Raw genomic sequence first — 15,544 nt, forward strand, 5'->3', positions numbered from 1 at the left:
GACGGATCCACAACCACACCCCCTCTTTCACCACCTCATCTGATTGAAACCACGTCCACGCATGTCTGCCTTTAGGTCGACAAGATATGACATTCAAGCGGTGAACATCCTGGCGGAAGGAGGATGATGTGTTGTTTCCCAAACAAGTCGCTGGAGCGTAACCTTCGTCCGATTGCCGGTGTGGGGGCGGGAGTTATCGTGGAGCAGGGTGATCCCATCCAAAAGTATTCCTGGCCGCTTTGACTCTACGGCGCGTCGCAGTGTCTGCAAAGACTCTTCATAGCGCTGCGCGTTGATTGTGGTTCCACGCTCGAGGAACTCGACGAGCAGGGACCACCGCTGCCGAAGACGACGAGTTGCCACCATTTCGAGCCAGAGGACAAACGGCAAAGCCAACAGTGGAAGCGTCCCACATCTGCCCCGTCAAAGACATACAAAGCTGTTCACACAAGTTCCGGTAAGGTCAAGATGACCATCTTCGAATGCCCTATGATTCTCGAGTTCCTCGAGCTTGGAACCACAATCAGTGCGTAGCACTAGGAAGACTTCTGCAGAAAGTACTGCCGGTCGGAATCGCCCGGGGTTGAACGATAACGCCCGCCCCCACACTGCCAATGGGACAAAGGCTACGCTTCAGAGATTTGGATGCGCAACAGTGTCACATCCCCATACTGCCCGGATTTTTCATCGTGCCATTCTCTCACCTTTGGTGAGATGAAATCGGACGAGGAGGTGCACGAGTGTGTGAGGACCGACAGCCTTGTACGAAACAAGAGTTTGATCGTCTCGTCTCCCAGTGGGACAAATAGCGCTTGTGGTGATTTCTCTTGAGTGGAACCATTCCATGGTCCTGTTGTGTTCGGTTTTCATTTGATTGCCCCCTCATAAGTTCTTACTTCTGTAATTTTCTCGTCATGGTCGTTTCCCGAGGAGTATGAAGGACGAGGTAAGCAGGATCTACGGTCTCTGAATTTCAACAGTAAACTTCTCAGTGATGGACAACGCCTCTCTTGGAGTGTCTGCCAATGGAGATTATTGAAGCATCTCTGAAACACTCACAGACTTATTGATAGACTTGTGACGAAACGTGGCGCTCTTCGTTGCATCCTCTCTTTCTCTTCCGTTGAAAAAAAAATGGTTCAAATGGCTAAGAGCACTATGGGACTTATCATCTGTGGTCATCAGTCCTCTAGAACTTAGAACTACTTAATCCTAACTAACCTAAGGACATCACACACATCTATGCGCGAGGCAGGACTCAAACCTGCGACCGTAGCGGTCACGCGGTTCCAGACTGAAGCGCCTAGAACCGCACGGCCACACCGGCCGACCTCTTCCGTTGATCTGAGGATCCTAGACTGATGGGAAAAACTCTAGAATCGGTCGAACGACTGTTCTGTAAGACATTTATTTCATGAATGAACACACACACACCCACACATACCCACACCCACACACACTTAATACAGACAGACAAACATAGTGAGAATGCGAAAGAGAGAGAGAGTGAGAGGGACAGAGGGAAGAGGAGGCGGGGGCCAGAGTAAACAGAAGGGAACAGACGGTACATTGGCCACACTTACATACACAAACAAGACAAGCGCCACCAAATAAATAAAGGTGTTGCCCAAAAGTAGCTTACAGTTTTCTTAAGATAAATCTGCTTTTTTGCCAGATAGTTAGCGAAATATCTCATAGATCTTAGCTAGTGAAACACGAAGAATGAACGCTACAAATCGAATACATCTGCCATGAAAACTTGTCGATTTTTCGTTAAGGGAAGTGGACGTATGCAACAAAACAAATGATAACTAGTAGCAAAAAGTTATAAGTTCGTTAAAATTATGGTATGAATTGTAATATAAATCACACGTAAAATCGAAACTTTATTATTTTAGGCCAGATCCCATGAAAATGCGGCTATGATGCGATGAGCAAGGCTGTGCCTTAATATGGCAACCGGGCGTGACAGGCGAGCGCCAAGGCTGTCAACCACCTGGCGGCTGCACAGTGGCTATCGGCAGGTGAGAGCCTCCACAACCACGTGGGGCGCGCGCGGGGCAGCCGAGGTGGGACGTCGCGCTGGCTCCTGGCCACGCCCCCCGCGGCTGGTGGGGGGCAGCCACGTGGTCAAGTCGACTCCCCTCATTGGTCGGGCGGCACGTGTCTGCGCGGGTGCTCTCCCCTCCACTCACCACGGCTCCTGGAGCTCGCCCGCGCGAGTTCGGGCGACAGAGCCACGCGAGTCGTGAGGCTGTGCGGTGTGCGGAATGCGTGGAGGAGCGGCGGTCGCCATGGCGACAGACATGTTCCGCTACATGTTCGCTTGCACTGGCGGCAAGGAGGAGGGCTACCAGCAGCAGCAACGGGTGCAGCAGCTGTTCCAGCCGGTGGGCCAGCAGCTGGACGCGCTGTCGGACGGCTGCCACACGCCGAGCCCAGGCAGCCAGCGGTCCGTCACCCCCGGCTGCGAGGTCGCCGCGGCAACCCCGGGTCCCGACCTGCTGCCGCGGTACACCGCCCTCGTGCCGCCCCTGCACCTCGCCTACCGGTCAGTACCGCCAAAACTCTCTGACCGCCTCTTCCCATGCGGTAACAAGCCGTGATTCACAAAGTTCACGTCATTCTGTAACTCACTATTACAGAATAATGATCCGCTTCAGTTGTCAGTAATTTTCTAAATTTATTCCATGACCGGTTTCGAAGCTTAAAGCTTCATTTTCAGGTGGCACGAAATAATTATGAAATTATTAATGTGTCGTGTTGTCCCGGCGGACACCGTGGTTGCCAGTCCTAAGCTCCCATGCGTTTGTTGACGTGGGTGTGTTCCCCAGTGACTGGCCCGACAGCCACACATATATGTTTTCGTAACTATTTGGTAATACCTCAAGATGAAGCTTTCATTTTCGAAACCGGTCGTGGAATAAATTTTGAAAATTACTAGCAACTGAAACAGATTTATATTCTATAAATATATTCCTCAGTTGCCGATGCTCTTCTGATCATTATTGTTGTAACTATGAAAATTTTGAATGTTGTGTTACTAATATGTATATGACTGTCAGTTTTGTCACGTTAGGGCCAACCAAAGCCGCTTGTATTAATTTCAATTTGTTTATTCGAACATTTGGCTGGGCCTCTTCGGTCGCACCGCCCATCATCTGCTGCTAGAGCATGTAATTACTGACTACGTTGAGAATTAATCACAAATGACTATGACTGTATACGCTCTTTCCGTAGATGATGAGCCACGTAGACGTAGACGAGACTGGTCCGCCTGTGCAATACAACAAATACAAGCATCATTCGTCGACGCTTACGTGTTCAAAATGACCTTTTTTCACGTATCCAACATCATAATTGCATAGCACCAAAGCTCGAAAGTTTTTCAGCTACATCCAGAGAAGTTTATAATAAGGGATTATTTATATGATTAATTTAGTGCCATTGATTTTATATATGTTCAGAGATTACTTAAATGTTTAATTTAGTACCGTTGACTTTGTACATGCTCTAGCCGCAGACAAAAAAAGCAGGTATGCTGTTTGAGGCTCTCACGACTTAGTAACTGCTTGTCAGACTTACGCATCGCGTCGATTTCTGTAGCAGGGGCTGCACACAGTTCGATCGAGGCAACTTTTCAAAAAAATGGTTCAAATGGCTCTGAGCACTATGGGACTTAACTTCTGAGGTCATAAGTACCCTATAACCTAGAACTATTTAAACCTAAATAACCTAAGAACATCACACGCATCTATGTCCGAGGCAGGAGTCGAACCTGCGAACGCAGCGGTCGCGGCAACTTCCTTCACCTTCTGTGGCACCTCAAAACGATAAGCCGCTGCCTCGCTGAAATATTGTTTACTTCCTACGGCAACACTCATCTAATGCAGATAATTCGTGAGAGCAGACATTAGACTAAATAGTAAAAATTTATACTTTAGCTTTTCGTCTGTACGAAATTATCAATAAACGCTCTGTGAATCTCGCGAAACAACGACGATTTCGCTACAGAAGGTATTTAATATCATGTAATACTAGACCGCTGAAACGGGAAAAAATAACACCGTAGCAACCCAAATTATGGAGAGTATCACGTGAACTTTCAGAACTGCTAGAACGCTTATTACATAGACCGTAAACTTCAGTTATTAGTGTCATGAGTGTGTTGGTCTTGAAATTTTACCATAGCATCATACGGAAGAAGTAGTGTCATCTGAAATCTTATTTTCTGCTAGGCGAGTAATCAGACAATGTTGAGGCAGATGAATAGCTTCTTTAGAAGCAGCTTAAATATCTTGCGATTTCTATTTCGACTTACGCTTTAGAAAGCTTTGTTTGTGAATGAGGGGTGGGAGGTAAACTATTGACAGCATTATTTGGAACCGTGGGAAAATTGTAATCAGTGTGTATCATTAACTCTATTGCGCATATCTAGGATAGAATATGGAAACTATTTTTTGTTCTAGCTTCACGTTAATCACTCTCCTCCGTTATAGAAAAGCTGTAAGAAGCTGCACAGGCGAAAACGAATCATGTTGATCTTTTCCCTTAATATAATTGCGATGAGTTCGTCTTGTTCGAACGTGAAAGTATGGAACAAGATGTATTTACTACGCTTTGGTACGTGCAGAATAATTCTACCTGTTTTGTTCGCTTCTGTTGTTTTTCGTTGCACTTTTAATACAAAATATATACCGTTAACAAGTGTTCCTTCTCTATGTATGCATTGAAGTCTCCGATTATAGAAGGCTCGAAAGCGCTTTTATGCTCTTTCTTGCGTATAATTTACGTCTTGTAGAGTCCATTTAACTGACTAGAAGTTCTATTTTTTGTCAAATTTTCCTTTAACTCGCACAGCATTAGTTAAGTATAAAGTTATCAACTGAGATTCATGTGACCTGTATTGAAACTGTAGAAACATTATTCGTAATAGTGCATACGTCGCAGCGCATACTGTGTGGTGCGATACGCCATTGATAATTTGGCAAAAATATCCTCTGTAAATTCTACGCGAGAATCGAGTCTGTGCAAAATTCGGCGGCGGTTTTTGGACAAAGGATGGATTGGGTGCCCTTGGGATGTGCTGCATCACGCACAGCTCATAGAGGGGTCACGAACCGGTCAGCTGGACTTGGAGAACAATCGCCGAATCGGCAACTAATGCTGGTGTAGCCAGCCTTGGGGATAGAGAGAGTACATCAAAACTGTTTTTTCAGTGCTTTATCACTTTCGCATCTTCCCCATTTTTATGTTACACAACTTATTAGAAATTTCTAATAGATTATTTATCGTCGTGTATAGTGAATGATATACCGGTACCTCTGATTTCATTCCCGCACCCGTATGTGGTCCCCGAAAATAATTGTTTAGTCTGTGGCGGTGAGTACGTCTAAGTAATTTTAGTGATTTTCTCTCACGTTTGTGTATGGGGTGAAGGAAAAATGACAGCTTTCGGTAAGTGCAATTTCTCTATTTAAATACACGACTAAGGCGACTGAATTGTTGCGGTCTTGCTTCACCATTTTTCCAAGTTTACTCAGTACATTTATCATGAATTTTGTCGCCTGTCTTACAATAATTCGCATTTAAATTAGAATCTCTGTTGGGTGTCTAAGGGCTGTACTGACCCGTTATGGTCCTAGCAGCGCGTTTCTGAAGTCTATGAAAGTATTCTGTCATGCCTACTTGACAAAAGACTCCAAGCTCTTGAGAAGGAATCTAAAATAGGTCGCACCGTTATCTTACTTTCGGTTTCCTTTACAAAAACATCGCACTTCTACAAAATTCGCTAAACAAATCTTACGTCTTCGTTTCAGCTTGACTACCACTCGTTTGTGGTGTTCGTTGCATTTCGCGTTATAAACAACGTTACCCATGGGCATTGAACGATGTATGCTCGTAAGCTTACTATTAGCGTTGAAAGAGGGTACTAGAGAATTCTTTGTTTTTAGCGTTATCGTACTTGTATCCAAGTATAGAGCTGCCATTCCGTGCAAAAAGCGGAAATACCAAATCATTAAGCATTTCCTTTTCTCTAGATAACAGCATCGCGAATGAGGAACTTCATAAACAAAAGCATTAAAGAAGTAATAAAACACGCTGAAACTGACAGAAAGTATACGATTAAATAACACATTACAGTGAAAAGTTCCCAATTACTGCGAGGAACTCTTCTACAGAATAGCAGTTTGCAACAGTGGAACCTTGTAACTTGGATTTTTTTCTTCCCATATCTGCCGTAAGTCTATCGACGGTGAAACTTGTCAAATAGCGCCCACCTTCCCGTGCAATGCTTACGGAAGTGTTATCCAAATACAGTTTTTTCCTCCGTGTAGGACTCACTGAATGAATGCTGCAGTTTTTTGTTGATTGATTCAATGTTATATTCAGCACATCCTATGATAAGTTACAGAGAAGGCGTAGTTTGAACTCCGAAACATCTGAACAGCGAACTCCCTCACAGAACTCGCGGACTGACACCGCAGGTCAGTATGAACTCTCTTTTTTGAGGTAAGAATTTTTTTGCGAGTCCAGAGAGTTGCTCTAAAATGTAGCACCGTGCGAAATTATGGTAACGTGTGGTGGGGGTGGAGAGTCAACAATCTAAAAAGCTGCCGATTATAGTGAAGTCCACAAAAATCAGATTGTGATAGTCCGGTTGCTGGAAACGATTAACGCAAAATCAATGATTGCTTTCTTTCATTGTATGTTTCGAAAGTCAGTGTGTGTCGCTGAATGAACATAGGAACCAGAGGCTAGCTCGATGTAAAATAGGATAGCAAGTATTGTATTTTGGGATACCGTTTTCCATCTTTAGATACTGGAACAGTAGCACTTTTCAGCACATTATTGTTGGATTTGTTCTCGTTGAATTGCGAGCATTGGCGATACGGCTACAAGGCAGGCAGTGGAACTGTTAAAAAAGATGTCTTAAGCTTTCATTGCATGGAAGCCACAGTTGTAATCTGAAGGTACTAAGCCAGCTGTGGACTTGTGACTGAGGGCTTAATTGCTGACGTGTTCGCCGAAGTATTTACCATCAGGGCAATGCCAGAATACCGTAACTCAGTACACTGGTAGCTTGACGGCGAGTTTCAGCTGATGTCCATGCAACTAAGTAGGTGTATCATCAGCCGTATTAAATACATTGAGAGAGTAATCGTGCGCAAGCCTAAAGGTCATAAATGGTAACCATCACACAGGAATGGGTGAGCTGCCCCTCGCTATCTGGTGCGATCTACGTCCGATTGTACAATCTATGACACCGTAAACTGCCGTTCTTTTGCATGCCAACCGTAGAACACACTATCAGGTGGTTGCACATAATGTTCTTATTTTATCCCCTTACAATGACTCATTTTAACTTGCATGGGATCCAGTTATCGAAATATTAGCGAAATGAGTGACTATAATTGTTGCTTGAAAGACATTGCTTCTTCAAAATACATATTTATTCGCAGTATCCCTGCCCACAGAGCAATCAAGCTCCCGTCGGAGCTTCGAGTCCTCCCTCGGTGTGTGTGTTTTTCTTAGCATATTTAGTTTAAATAGTGTGTAAGTCTAGGGACCGATGACCTCAGTAGTTTGATCCCTTAGGAATTCACACACATTTGAACAGCAATCAAGAATTTGGTGGAGTAAAGTTTAAATTAAAGTCTTATTGACTTCTGGTCGTTAACGATGTTTCACAAGAAGTGAGCAAGACGGTGGTGGAAACAAGAAGCGAAAGCGGAAGTGGTACGTAGGCAAACGATTGGAAGGGTAAATTAGTATTATTCGTGGGGATACGTGAAGAATTCCTCCTAATATGATCTCGGGAAGGACAGAATGATAATGTTCTGTCCAGCATCGTTAGCTTTGCATGTTAAAAATGCCCACAGTCAGCATCTTTGTCACATACAGTTGTGGCTGACAAACCTGACGAGTGTCGATAGCACTTACATTTTATCCAAGATATCTCATATGCGAAAATTGTCTGATGATGAAGGATTAGAAGCATTTTGTACCTTTTTCAGTACCCAGTCTTTGAGTTACATGCCTCCATAACAGTCAGCTTTTCTGGCTATTGTGCGTGTAACCCGATACTATAAGGGATATGTGACGGAGACATTGGGGTAATACCGTAAGGTATCCGTGAAGTGCCGAGCAAACGTTCAGCTTCAAATATTGGCCTTTCAGCTTTAGGTGGAAATGTCAGATGTTAATTCCTATAGTGCTCAGAGCCATTTTTGAGGAAAAGAAGTGCTGGTAGGTAGATTCTAATCCTTGATTGCACGCTTCTGAAACTAAGTTCTTTCACGGTCGTCTGCACATATAAAACACATAATCATGAGTAAAAAATTTTAAACTGATTCTCGAAAATGGTTGAGAGTTACATCTTGTCGTGTCCTGAGAGGATGTAAGCAAGATACGTAAAGGGGGACCTTACATCGGTCGATGCATTCCATTAGGGTAACTGGTGGTGGGTCTCCTGATGTTCCTCTGACCATGTCTGAAAAGCAAGCTTTGAGCGGTGCAGAGTACGGAACTCATCAGGACTACTTAGGGAAGAGGACGCAAATGTGAAAGAACAGATGTGAGTACATTTCATGGAACCTTTGGGACTCTTTCCGGTTTACAAGTTCCCATCGATAGCTGACTGACTCTTCATTCTCTGAGTCTGCTATGAGTCCCTCATTAACCGGTTCGTGCTGACGAGTGTCGTGGAGATGGCGCCGTCCGCTCACTGCTGGTACCGCACTCCCTCCTAGTAGGACAGTACGGCCCTATTTGTAAGGCTTCTTTTGCACACTGCCCATCTGGAAAGATCGACAATGGTGCGCTGTCTGTGGCCGATTACACGGTTAGTGCGTGATGCAACCACATTCCGTGTTGGGGTGCAGCCTGTCTTCTATAGTGGTCGTAGGATCCAGGACGTGCTAGGCTCCACTAAAGACAATGTGGATGCATTACACACTGCAGGCGTTTACAGGGTGGAATGCGAATGTGGAGAGGCATACATCGGCGAGACTGGTAGGCCTATAGCAACGCGCATTCGTCTAGAGCAACACAACAAACCTGCAGTGGAAGAACATCAGAAAGACAGCGGAAAAGAAGCCTGTGTGTTGGCCAAGCAGCCGGCTATGACGAAACTAAAAATCAGAGAGGCCGTCGAAATACTTGAACAGGGAGGATGGATCAGGCTTACCACATATTGGCTTTCAGCAGTAAGAGCCCAACAGACCGCACTGTCAACACATGGCACGAGCACCACCGGCGAATAACTGCCGCCGCATGGCCGACGTCCAGCATTTGGTAAACAGCAGGCAACTTCTCATTCGACGGTGACCACCAATTATGGCACATGAAACAAGGGACAATAGACACAAAGGTTAAGTTCTCCCTCCACCGCAATAACCTATTAAAATAAAGTTCCCTCTCCTTCTTCCTTAAGCGACCATTGAAACTAACTACCTTTTTAAAATTATGACGTAATGGCATGTGCAGTGAACAGTAACAACAAAATATAAAGGACACTGCATAGCTAGAACGCGCCATTAGATCCAGAAGAATGCCGCTGCCACCGTGGCCGAAACGTTGGTTTTCCTCCAGCAGCAGTTGTTTAAACTTTAATGACGCGGTACCATGCCCAGAAAACTTTTATATCGACTGATTCTGGCTGCGGAAGTCTACGCAATTATATTGCACATTTGCCTTATCTGAAATGTCCCTCGTTGCTGACCTATTGGCTATGGACAGCTAGTCATGTAGGTCGCTATTGCGTGTAACAAGAGCGGCAGAATCAGCGTCGTTATTGAGACAAAATACTGGTTTTCCGCTTCCGGCACTAAAACGGGGGCCGGCCGGAGTGGCCGAGCGGTTCTAGGCGCTACAGTCTGGGACCGCGAGACCGCTACGGCCACAGGTTCGAATCCTGCCTCGAGCATGGATGTGTGTGATGTCATTAGGTTAGTTAGGTTCAAGCAGTGAAAGGGTCCTGTAGCCACCTTTTATTAGTCCGGTAGCCCATTATCACTAGCTTTTTCTTTTCCTTGTTCCTCTTTTCTCAAAGTGGCGTGATTGAATGAATGTGGTTGTGTGTCACGTTGCTAGACGGTGGCGTAGTCTGCTGCAGAAAGTCTGCAATAGTCATACAGCACCAGTTGTACAGGATAGCCAACTCCCGTAGTGGTCAACTAGACAAATAGGTTTGTGATACTTGAGAGAAATCCACCTGCGTTAGCTCTTATTTTCAGGTACGTTGCTGGGAGCTGATATTATGCACAGTTTTCATGCATTTTCTATTTTATTTTAAATGTTTGATTCTCGTGAATAGTGCACCGGCAATACTATTAATTACATCGCATCCCCTATGAGCGACATCACTACGTATGCATTTTTATGAGATTTTGGTCTGTGATCAAATTATTTTCCGACTCGGCCAAACCTTTGGTTAGTTGTATGGTTAGAGCCGGTGGCGACCCTAATCTTCTCACGTTAATTTCACAAGCAATAAGTATTTCCATTCCCAATAATAACGTAATAACCCGCAGAAACAGGTTAGTTACAGTAGTTCTAAGTTCTAGGGGACTGATGACCTCAGATATTAAGTCCCATAGTGCTGAGAGCCATTTTTGAACTAAAACGGGCATCTTGCTGACTCTGGATAAGAATTGCTGTTTCAGCTGTATTAACGAACTGGTCGGAGTATTTGGACATTCAAGACAGTCAATAGTCGTGCCCTGTACGTTCTGTCAATTTGAAGCAAATCGGTGAGTTTGTACGGTCTCCCTGCTCAGGATCCTAAACAGCAAACAAGAATGATGGGCATTGGTCTGAAATGGATTGTTTTGTTTCGGTGCGCAGGGAATCAGTGGAGGAGTTCATCGCACCCGACCTGCACCCACTGGTGCTGCGCTACGGTGAGCAGCAGCAGCAGCCGGCGCCAGCTGCGGTGAAGCAGGAGCTGTGCAAGGTGGAGCAACTGAGGTACGCCGTGCAACAGCCGCTGGTACCGGTCATCAAGCAGGAGACCACTGCCGGTTCGCCTGCCAAGGCTTCCTTACACCTGCCCGCCAATTCGCCCACTTCCGACGACGGTTTCGCCGACGACGACGACTGGGACGGCGACGACGACGAAGAGGGCTGCTTGGCGACCGCGGGGGTGGCGAGGCGGCGCGGCGGGGGCGGCAGCGGCGGCGGCAGCGGGCGGGCGGTGAGTCCGCTGGTGATGCGGCGGCGGCGGCTGGCCGCCAACGCCCGCGAGCGCCGCCGCATGCAGAACCTCAACAGGGCGTTCGACCGGCTGCGCACGCACCTGCCCTCGCTCGGCAACGACCGCCAGCTCTCCAAGTACGAGACGTTGCAGATGGCGCAGACCTACATCACCGCCCTCTACGACCTCTTGCAGTAGCTGTGTTGCTACTGCGCCGAACGGTAAACTTTAACACCGTCGATGTGTCAGCTCTAAGCTACCTTCGCGCCGGTCAGTGCTGCAACATTGCGATAGACATTTTAGATCGCTGGCAGTTATTTTCTGTTCACGAGGCTACAAGTACAGCTACAATTCCGGACATTTTGCGCCGACAGAGGCGAATTGCTATAGATCCCCACGCTGGTTCCATAAGCACAGATTAACACCCCACTATGACCTAAGTTTCAGCTGTAAAGTGATTTTGAATTTAATGCAATTAGGAAGCTACAGCGGTCTATGTGCCGAGAAGATACGTTTTTATTTATTTTATTTCATTCTTTCTCTCTCTCTCTCTTTTTCTGTACACCAAAACGTACATTGTGAATCCTCCAGTGTGTCCTCTGCACCGGTACGTGGTATGCTTCTCACAGGGGTAGTCAAAGCTTTAATTAACATTTCAAAATAATTAAAATTATGTAATTACACTTTTTGTTTATTGGCAGGTACATGTCTGCAGTCCTGGTAAACATTGTAGTAACCTTGCCACAGCACTGCACTCATGGCTATAGCTCCTCAGTGAAGTGGAGATGGGCCGCCACTATTTTCTTATTGTTGCTTTAGCAGATCGTTGTAGTACTCGAGCAAGATGATTTCAGTATGTATCAGGACTGCAGACTTGTACCTGTCAACAAATAAACAATTAATTATGTAATTTTTAAAATGATGGAACTCCAGGTTGCAATATCAACAATATAATAAAAAAAGGTAGATTGCTGCTCACCATAAAAATGACATGTGGAGTCACAGACAGGCAGAATATAAAGACATTCCAGAAAAGGAAACGCATGCACATTCATTCACGCTAAAAAGCACACCTCAATGCACACATGACTGCCATCTTCAGCACCTCAGACAGGATTGTCACCATTCAGGTCCGAGCTGCCAGAGGTCGTCGTCATATGCATAAGGTGTGATACTGATGTGCTTGCTGTGTGTGTGTGTGTGTGTGTGTGTGTGTGTGTGTGTGTGTGTGTGTGTGTGTGTGCGTGCATATCTTTTTTCTTAAGAAGGCTTAAATGTAAAACTGTCTTCCCATTGTGCCTATCTGCAACTCAGTGTCAGCTTTATGGTGGTTTCCTTTTACTGATGTTTTAAAGTGATAATTAAAACCACATAATTACAACCACTTGTACTATTTTCACTTGTGAACACCAAGGCATGTAACATTTTGGGACTCAGTTTCTGTCTCTTGTATTGTCACTGAACAAAAAAAACTATCATACTTCTTTGTTCCTAGAGTAGGAAATCATATCTCAGAAGCCAGCAGTGAATTCACTTTATTGTTTTATGGTTGGAATAGTACAGATAATGTTCTTGTCTTAATTGTTATTAAGCCATCTCCAAGCTAAAAGCAAAACACAGGAATGGTTCTATGACTGGCATCAAATGGTCCATGACATAAAGCAGCAACCACCCTCCTGTAAGTCAGTATCAGATCTGAAAGAGGTAATTAGAGTTAAATTTAAAAAATGTGATCTAGACATGTATTAATAAAATTATTTGTTTCCTTTAGTGTATTTTTCCGTCCTTTATCCATAATGAAGGCTATTTCCAGATAGCATGATCTGCAGTAACATGAAAGTCAACATCATCATATGCATGCCACATCTCTCACCCACCTGCATATATGCACTCCACTCAAGTTCATAACCTACTGAATCAGCTAGGTGTGTGACATTCATTTATACTGATGTCAACAACCAGTATCACACTATTCAGTTTTTCTTCTGTTTGGAAAATATTAAAATTCAAAATTCAAGAAGTTGAATTTGAGTAAATGAAGCAATACTTTATAACTGAATATATTTTTAAGGAAGCTGTAGATTCCAGATGGTAGCTAATGTCAAAATAGATTTGTCTGATGTAACAGACATACCATTATTTCATCAACTGATTTGTGCCATATGTTTCGTAACTGGAATACATTGCATTACTACTGACTGTGCAAACATATTATCTAGTCTTTCCCACCCCCATTTCACTTTATTACCCATTAAGTTACTTCGGTATAAGCTGTTCTATTGTTTACCCATATAATAACTAAGCAGTGTTGTTGGAGCTCTTCCTTTGATAATAATTTCTAGACTTTATGCTTGTTTGGCATAGAACAAATGTAGATAATGTGGAACAGAGAATGCAAACTTCAGTGGACATAAAATATAAGTACCTGCTTTCATATTTGTATTTATTTTTGTGATTGTTGATCCCAGAATGCTGTACTGTATTTTCTTATCCTTTCCTGTATATTATTAAGACTGCTGTGAATGTTGTTAAATGAGTCTGTTTCTGTCTATACCAGTGTACCTCATAATTTCAGGTTTATGATTGTTTAGTTCTTGAGTGATATTAAAAAAGTAGATGTTTGTAGTATTTTAAGTTTTCAGCCATGTAGATCTGTGCAGTTTGAATTTTTCTCTAGTTACTTTCATTCATTATCATAACTGTAAGCTGTGTTAGAAAAGATCAGATTTTGTTTTTTAAAATGAAGACCAAATTTTTTAAAATCAATACTGAAATACTAGTTAACTATCTCAAAACTAGAGCTACATTTTTCGCTTCTGATATATTATTATATCTGGTCATACATCTGTTTGTTGTGCAGGTTTGAGTAAAAAAATAAGCCTTATTTTGTATGTAGCCCATACGACAATTTACAGGTTGTAGATATTCATTGACATACATAGGTGTAGCAGCTATGTGTTGTGCATACTTACATCTTCTAAGAACAGTATTATGTTTAGCATTTAAATCTTGTACATATTGTATATATTTTATTAATATGTTGTGAATAAATGATCTCCATTTATGTTTCATATAACTTTTTGTTTTAATTTTAAACCTGTTTCTTTAATTTTCACTGTGCCCATTTTCATGGTAGTAATTGCATATGATGCGAGACACTGCTGTTTAGAAAACTTTTAATCAGTGGGAGTTCGAGTATTGCTCCTGCTGAAATATTGTGGCCAAAATTATCATTGCACTTTACAGCCTCCCAAAACAAGCAGTAATGAATTTTCCTCTACCCTGTTATATTTTAGTTACTAATGTGTCATAGCAACAAGGACTGATAATGTAATGGTTAGTATTGTAGTAGTGGTTTGGTCATTGCAGTCAAAATTAATGCACATGAAAGTTGTTTTAAAGCAGTTCCATATGCAAACCTGTGTACATTTTTCTCTGTTCATCCACATCTGAATGACAGAATGAGGGAAAAGTTGCATATGAGGTATTCACAAGTACTGTGCAATGAATTTAGTCTACTACCCTGCATAGAGAGACAGAAAAGTGTCAGTGCACAGAACTTTCATTTATCAAGAAACATCTTTAATCAAAACACATTGCAAAGAAAAAAGAGATATTGTAAGTTGGTGAAATGACTGTACATACTGTTGCTTGTTCCAGTAATTATGAGAGTATTGTTAGTGATTTAATTTTAGTAGGGCTAACTAGATAGCCTATACATTATTATTGACATAAAGGTTTGCTTATGATGAAGAAGGGATGGGAGTTACAAAGTTATCAACGAATAAATCCAAACATTTTTTTCAACTTTTCCATTTTTTTGGGAGTCAGATGCTAGGTGATAAAACATGGTAATACAGATGGGGACACTTATTACCTTTTTTACAATGTGCTTTTGTCTGACCAGGAAAACTCAAGTCTGCAATACATTAGTTACTTCACAGTAATTGAAGTACATTATCTGATCAAAAGTATGTAGACTCCTGCTAGTAGACAAAAATGGCCTCATCAGTAAATAAAATCAAATTAATAAATGCATCTGAATCCGAATTTCAGCACATTAGCAGAATTCAATGCAACGCATACAATCCATACCGGTTAATTCTTGATGGAGATTGATATGGTGAGGATGATATTTATGGTGATGAAGAACACAACAACACTACTCTGGTTCATGCCAGATACCCTAGCAAATTTGACACAAAGTAACACAAGGATCTTGACCCACAAGGCAAAAGTACCAATTTCCGTTTCCTTGTTAGTAACTTCCCTTTGCTGGATATGTTTCCAATGCAATAAAGATCCAGTTGTTCTCAATTTATCATACACATATTTAAATGTACTACG

General features: G+C 43.1%; 1 protein-coding gene across 1 annotated transcript; it reads left to right on the forward strand.

The window, feature by feature from the left end:
* Positions 1-2,248: 2,248 nt before the first annotated feature.
* LOC126336858 (protein atonal) lies at positions 2,249-14,243 on the forward strand. Its single transcript, XM_050000954.1, has 2 exons — positions 2,249-2,551; positions 10,849-14,243. The coding sequence occupies exons 1-2, from the start codon at positions 2,271-2,273 to the stop codon at positions 11,393-11,395; spliced, it is 828 nt and encodes a 275-aa protein (XP_049856911.1). The 5' UTR covers positions 2,249-2,270; the 3' UTR covers positions 11,396-14,243.
* The last annotated feature ends 1,301 nt before the right edge of the window (positions 14,244-15,544 follow it).

This window comes from Schistocerca gregaria, chromosome 2, assembly GCF_023897955.1.
Source record: "Schistocerca gregaria isolate iqSchGreg1 chromosome 2, iqSchGreg1.2, whole genome shotgun sequence".
NCBI lineage: Eukaryota > Metazoa > Arthropoda > Insecta > Orthoptera > Acrididae > Schistocerca > Schistocerca gregaria.